The 7,705-nt window shown below is 40.0% G+C and overlaps 1 protein-coding gene and 1 pseudogene across 1 annotated transcript in view; both read left to right on the forward strand.

Moving 5' to 3' along the window:
* LOC102819930 (chromosome unknown open reading frame, human C5orf48) overlaps positions 1 to 3,964 on the forward strand; it is a 13,782-nt gene extending 9,818 nt beyond the window's left edge. The window contains exon 3 of the mRNA XM_006870676.1: positions 3,755 to 3,964. Coding sequence (XP_006870738.1) covers positions 3,755 to 3,964 — 210 coding nt within the window. The remainder of the gene's footprint in view (positions 1 to 3,754) is intronic.
* A 1,832-nt stretch (positions 3,965 to 5,796) lies between these two features.
* Positions 5,797 to 6,324, forward strand: LOC102827565 (annotated as a pseudogene).
* The last annotated feature ends 1,381 nt before the right edge of the window (positions 6,325 to 7,705 follow it).

Here is a 7,705-nt window from a genome sequence, read left to right on the forward strand (position 1 = left end):
AGACTCCCCACTGAATAGTTTTCATTTTGTTTACATAGATCTGGTGAAAAGAGATGGGGATAAGAGTCTTATTCAATAGTGAGTAATTGTTATCATGACTAATTGTGATTCACAACTGTACAGGTAGAAGTTTTGTAACAAAAAGGGGGGAGTAGTTAATCTTAAAGTCCAGGAACAGAGGACCCTAAGACCATCAAGGGAGAAGAGCACGAGTGGAATGTAGGACCTTGTCCAGAGAAGTAGTGACACCAGAGATGGAGGCGGAGGAGATGAGGACATGGAGAGCTAGAACAGCTGAGGACCCTAGGCTCATGGAAAGAGAAAGGCTGTGTGCTGGTGGCCAGAAGGCAGGCTTGCAGAATGTGCCCTTTGGTTGTTTGATTATATATTCCTGAGTGTTTTTGTGTCCATCCCTTCCCCACCAAAAAACAGAGGGAATAGTAGAAGCAAATACTGTTAAGTGATGATGCACAGAGGAGATTTTAATCATTGCAATGAAATGATGAGTGTAAAACCAATGTTCTCCCATATAAACTATCACACAATTCACAATAAAAACTTAAAAAAAAAAATGCAATAATTGAGGTCATAGCTCTTTAATACCGGCACTACCTCTAGATCACCAAGCTCCAACCCAAGAAGAATGAGGTTAGTAAGAAGGTCTCTGTACAGACTGCTGGCCGATTATCTGGAAGTAAAACACCCAGGAAGCAACTGGCTACAAAAGTTGCTTCCAAGAATGCACCCTCTAAACTTCATTATTACAGGCCTGGTACTGTGCAGTCCATGAAATTAGATATTTCAGAAATCCACTGCATTCTGAGTTGTAAACCTCCCTTTTACCGTCGAGTGCGATCAATTGCTCAGGACTTCAAAACAGATCTGGGCTTCCAGAACAGCTATTGCTACTTTGCAGGAAGCAACTGCAGCCTACTTGGTTGGCCTTTTTGAATACATTAACCCATCCATAACAACATGTAACAGTTATGCCAGTAGACAGCCAACTAGCATGCCACACACATGGAGAATGTGCTTAAGAATATAGTATGCTGGGGAAGATTTCATCCTTCAAGAAAAAAAAATGTCACTTCTTCCTATTTTGGTAGTCCTGAACATTGGACTTTTTCTTCCTGGGGGTGGAGATCAAAAGGTACCTAAGTATGTAATTGCAAATGGAAACATAGGGGACAGAAAACACGAATTAGTAATTTTTTCATTTTCATATGTGTGGATTTTTTAATAGAAATACACAGGGACAAAATGCAAATCAAAATGTTTCTGTGAACAAGATTAAGCAGTTCAATTTGATAACACTTGTAAATAAACCTGTTAAAAATTTTCTGGACAAGGCTATCATTTAGATATTATTAAAGCAAGTAAATTTCTTACTGATTACAACTAAATGATGTTTATAGCATTTTTTTTTATTATGCAATAGATTCTATCCATTCACTGTACTTTTCTGAGTTGTCCTACATGCACATACATGTATTTTAATGTCTGTTTTCTATGCTGTTCTTATTAGTTTGCTAATATATTAAATACACACATGGATAAGTCAAAAAGTATTACTACTAGGGTCCCAGTTTAAGCATGCACAGGTATATGCCAAACAAAACATGTTTAAACATATCTCTATGATCAGTGGATGACCGCAAACATGTTCTCTTACTAATACTTTCTTAGTCTCCTTAAGGTATCTGCAAAAACAGATCTAGTCAAAATAGCGGCTTCCAAGGAGATCTGCTGGCCCAGTTAAGTTCAAAGCAGAGAGGTCAGCACAGAAGATTATGGGGACTGTTTTATGGGATCCTAAATGGGTAATCTTGATAGATTTTCTTCAAAGGACACAGGACAATCATGGGGGCTTATGAAGTTGTAAAGAAGCTGAAAGTTGCATTGGTGAGAAAAAGGCCAGAAAAGTTTGCCAAGGAAATTTTTCTATCACAACAAAAAGTACCAAGGATTATCCTACTGAGAATTTTGTTGGGAAACTTTACCCCATTCACCCTATAGCCTTCACCTTGTCCCTTTAGACTTTTTTTTTTTTTTTTAATGTTTTATTGTGTATTGTGTGATAGTCTACATGGGGGAACATTAGTTTTACATTCATTCCATCATACATCGTCTCATTGCCATAGTTACCATCCTGTCCATGCATCATCGCCCAACTAAAGGGTCTACCCTACAATCCCGCCCACCCTCCCCTCATGGTCCTCAGCCCACAGCCCCTCTCCCTCTCTGGATCCCTAGTCCCCAGGCACTCCATCTCTTTGTGTCGTCCTCTCGCTTCACGTCATCTTCTCTGTCTCAGTCTCTGTCCTCACTGCTCCTCTGGGTGGGGTCCCACTCTCTGCTCTTCTCCATTGATGGTCCCAGGGCCCTGCGATCCTAGACTGAAAGGTTAATCACTCCCCTCTTTGCTATAAAATGTCCACCTTTAAATTTCCAGTTCTCACAATCAGTCCTGGTGGCAATCATTCACCCTTGCATCCCAAGGGACCCATCTGCATTTCTTTTCATCTGCCCCTCCCCGACAGGTCGGACACTACTCACTGGAGATTCCACCATCCTCCCGCCCTGTGGATCTAGGTTCCCTCTTGAAAGCTTGTAAGCCAGTCACCTTTAGACTTTTTTGTTCCCCAAACTCAGAGAACATTTTAAAAACAACATGATTCAAGTCCCTGAAGGATACCAAAAGCATTGTCTTGACATGGTTTAAACTGAGTGCAGAATTCTTCAGGAAACAACTGGAGAGATGGAAACACCACCTTCAGAAGTGCATAGATCTAGATGGAGGGTATGTCAAGAAACAGTAGCCTCCCATTTTTCTGTTTTTGCTTAATGAAAGTTTCTATTATTTTGTAGCAATACATCCTTTTTTTTTTAGTTTTTATTGTGAATTATGTGATAGTTTACATGGGAGAACATTAGCCTTACATTCATCCTATCATACTTCAGTTCATTGCCATGATTACAATCCCCTGCATGCATCATCAACCAAAGGGTACACCCCACAAGCCTGCCCCCTGGTGGTCAGCTCATAGCCCCTCTCCCTATCTGGTCTAGAGTCCCCAGCCACTCCATCTCTCCAAGTCATCATCTCTACCTCCATCTCTGGCATCACTGTAGCAATATTTTTTGACTTACCCTCATAATTAGTGACTAGTGTATCAAACGTTCTAGCTTGCAGTTACTATGAGAATTAAATAAAATCAAAGTGAACACATTGAGTCAATATTAGCTTATGCCATCCTTTTTTCTCTTTACCTTTGCCGTTTTATCTGTGGGAAACGTTTTAACTATATGCGAAAATAACACAGAAGGCTGCACCCAAGACCAGAAGCAAATGTATATGTTAGTCAATTACCTCAAATAACTCATTTTTTTCAGCAGCTGCTTCAATAGCAGCATCGTATTTAATAATTAATAGTTAACAATCTTCAAGGAATCCTTTAGTATTTTATATTTGAGCAAACTAAGTCTCACAAGGGTAAATGACTTATACAAAATTCCATGATAAGTAAAGCTAGAGTTCCATAATCTGACTTCAAGTTTATCTTCCTGGGAATCAGGAAACACAGAAAACAGAGCATTGCTTCTGAAAAAGGGATGTTGTTCTGTCCATTAGACTTTCCTTTTGAACAGAAAACAGAAAATCTCTTGGGAACCTTCCATTTTAAGCTATCAAAAAGTGATGTTTGATGTGATGTACAGCAGAGGTGTTTGTTTTTGTTACATTTTTTCTCTTTAGCATGCAGATGCTTGTGGTATCTATGCTGGTCCTTTAGAAGACTCTCTTTTTCTGAATCAAAGTGAAAGACTTTGCCATGGGGAAGATCGGAAGATTGTCTTGGGGAAAGGCCCACCAGAAATAAAAATTGCAGATATGCCTTTGCATTCTCCTCTCTCCAGATACCAAAGCACTGTGATTTCCCATGGATTTCGAAGACGACTAGTCTGATGAAAGAAAAATAAAGTAATAAAACATTTCAATGTGTTGGTATACCTGTCTTCTTCTCTTCTCCTCTTCCATTTACCCCTCTCTTTTTGTTAATATTTAAGTGCATGGTGGTGGTGTTTGTTGTGAAGTGCCGTCAAGTCAGTTCTGACCCATAGTGACCCTGTATAGAGTTTCTGAGGAGCAGCTGGTGAGCTTGAACTGCTAACCTTGCATAGTACTTTTGTATTTCACCTACAGGTTGAATTTGTTAACAATGTGGTTTCATCTGGATTCTCTAGAAGAGTAAAACCAATGAAGCATATATAAATATACAGCAAGAGCGATTAAAAGGAGACTTGGTAGTCAGTGCATTAAATGTTAGACTGCTAACCTTAAGGTTGCTGGTTCAGTTCCAGCAGCCACATGCAAGAAATGAGACTGTTTCCATAAAGATTTGAGTCTCAGAAACCGTAAGGAGCAATTCTACTCTGTCTTATGAGGTTGCTATGAGTGAGTCAGAATTGGCTCGATGGCAGTGGGTTTAGAGTTTGGGTTTATAGAGAAATTTATCTGAAGGGACTGGCTCATGCAATTGTAAGGAAATGGATCATACAATTGTGGGGTCTGGCAAGTCCCAAATCTGTAGGTCAGGTACACTGGAGGCCTCTGCTCATTCATGGGGTTATGGGGGTTGGCAAATTAAAAATCTACAGATAAAGCTGCAGGTCAGAGACTTCTGCCAGCTTATATCCAAGAAATAGAGGTCAGGGGATGATGATAATTCAGTGTCAAGACAGAGAGCAAGCTTTGCTAGAACATCCATAAACATACTGGAACTATGCCACACCACAAGGAAACTTCCCTTTCTGCTCACATCAGGTCACAAATGGGATGTGATTACATTGTGTGTCTGCCAAACCACTGAGAATCAAAGCCTAACCATATTGACACACAGCATTATCCATCCCAAAACAACTATAAAGCCATTGCATGTTGTTAAGTGCCGTCGAGTCGGGTCCGACCCATAGCGACCCTGTACAGGGTTTCCGAGGGTGTAAATCTTTACGGGAGTAGAAAGCCTCATCTTTCTCCCGCGGAGCGGCTGGTAGTTTCGAACTGCTGACCTTAAGGTTCGCAGCCCGATTCGTAACCACTACGCTACCAGAGCTCCTTTAGTAAAGGAGCATACTTTTAGTAAATCAAAGCTTTAGAAAGAAAAGAGGCTCTGAAAATAACTGAAGTGAAGTGGTGGAGCAAGAAAAATGGACTCACCTTTTGTTGATATTTCACACCATATAGTTAAGAAGCAGACTGGTCCTATTCTACCTTCTTCCCTCACCACATTTGTCCACCTTTCTCTCCTCCTTACCCCATATGTGTTGGTTATTCCCTTCAAAACTCAGTGTTAGACGAGACAAACTGAATTGTCAGAGTTTCAGGATATCTAAATTATTTCGATTTTCTGATTGCCTTTTTTGTGTTGGTTATTCCCTTCCAAACTCAGTGTTACATGAGACAAACTGGATTGTCAGAGTTTCAGGATATCTAAATTATTTTGATTCTCTGATTGCCTTCAACACTTCTTCCAGCCCTATACCACCAACTCACATTCCCACCAATACGCTCTGAGCAGTAGTGACTATTCAACATGATAATTACAAGTGTTTGGTAGACAATTCTACATACGATACATCATAATTTTAGCTAAGGGAGATGTATTTTCTGTATTTCCTAGAGCAAAGAATTTATTCACATAATTTTAACAACTGAAACATGGAGGCCAGTCTTCGTCACTCATCGCCTCACATAGGGCAGCCCGGTTCTGGTGTCTGGCGGTGTCTTAAACAGCCACCATGTCGAGCAAAAAGACAAAGACCAAGACCACCAAGAAGCGCTCTCAACATGCAACATCCAATGTTTGCCATGTTTGACGAGTCACAGATTCAGGAGTTCAAAGAGGCCTTCAACATGATTGATCAGAATAGAGATGGCTTCATTGACAAGGAAGATCTGCATCATACGCTTGCTTCTCTTGGGAAGAATCCAACTGATTCATACCTCAATACCATGATGAATGAGGCTCCAGACCCCACCAATTTCACCATGTTACTTACAACGTATGGGGAGAAGCTAAATGGGACAGATCTAGAAGTTGTCATCAGAAATGCTTTTGCTTTGATGAAAAAGCAACAGGCACCATTTAGGAAGATGACCTGCGGGAACTGTTGACTACCATGGGAGATCGGTTTATGGAGGAGGAAGTGGATGAGCTGTACAGAGCAGCACCAACTGACAAAAAGGGGAATTTCAATTACATTGAGTTCACACACATCCTTAAACACGGAGCAAAAGACAAGGATGACTCAAGGAACTTAAGCTAAAACCTTCCAATTACCTTGTCTTACTCTTATTTTATTTCCAAGAAATTTTTACCTCGCCCTCATAGGACTCATTGCATGCAGTTAGCATCACAGCTTTGCCCTTTTACGGATGTATTTATTCCAGACCTTTCTGCCTCTTAGCACCCTATATAATCAGGTTGGGAATGGGAATATGGTTGTAAATTGTATTGAAAAAGAGATTAAGAAAAAAAAATCAACAAATGTGAAATCCCAGGAAAATATTTAAAAAACAAACAAACATGGAGGCCTGGTGTGGCACTACAGGATACGCACTGGACTGCTAACTGCAAGGTCAGTGGTTCAAACCTACCAGTCGATCCTTGGGAACCCTATACAGGATTGTTGTGAGTTGGAATAGACTTGTCAGCATCTAACAACAAAATATTACTATAGTAGGCCTAAGCCATCCATACTTCATCCAGCCAAGTGATTATAGCTGATAAAAGCACCAAAGAAATTATTAATAAAAAATACAGATGTTGCTCTAACATCAACTTAAAAGTAATAAATATGAGTGGTCTTCAGAAAATTTATGGAAAACTTATATTATTGAAAAACCATGCAAGAATCTCAAAATATTTTACACCAAAACAAACTCACACTAGCTTATTATAACATACCTGAACAGGTTTTAGTTTGAGGAACTAAGAAGGATAAAACAGTTTGAAAACAGCTCCTATCAGAACAACATGAATTCTGCTAAGATTGAAGCAAGAACAAAAAATTTATGATAACTGGGTGGAATAATGGTGAACTAATTGGTGCTTTATGAAAAGTTTATGGGGGCAATGCCTCAAAGAAATCAGCAATTTACAAACGGACCACTTGTTTTAAAAAGAGACAAGAAGCTGGCAGACGAGGCAGAAAGGCTGTACAGACCCTCTACAATAAAGATACGGAAAACCAAATGAAATAGGTACAGATGATAGTCCTGGAACTCAGCTGCACATGAAGGGATGGAGAAGTAGACTGAACGCTGACTAGGAGAGACAGCTGAGCAGACATGGCTGTGGTGAGACAGGTGCAACCATCTTGAGCTTTTGTAAGCAACTTCAGAGACAAGAAAACATATCTGCATTTCAAAAACATACCTATGGCTTGCAGAGACAAAGGTGTGATGTTTTCCTTATTCCTTATACATCCCTGGTGTGTGGCTATATCTGTACAGGGTGACCAGCCATGATGTGGCCATCTTGAATTTTGTGGGCAACTTGGAAGGCAACAGGGCAAGTAGGTGGTGCAGAGGTCTACTGCTTATTTTATTTTCACTTTTTTTCTTTTTATTGCGAAGGTTTGTAGAGTAGAGTGGTGTTTCAAATATTTGACAATTCATATACTTCGTTTCATCTCATTGACTGCA

This window comes from Chrysochloris asiatica, unplaced genomic scaffold, assembly GCF_000296735.1.
Source record: "Chrysochloris asiatica unplaced genomic scaffold, ChrAsi1.0 scaffold00147, whole genome shotgun sequence".
Lineage (NCBI taxonomy): Eukaryota > Metazoa > Chordata > Mammalia > Afrosoricida > Chrysochloridae > Chrysochloris > Chrysochloris asiatica.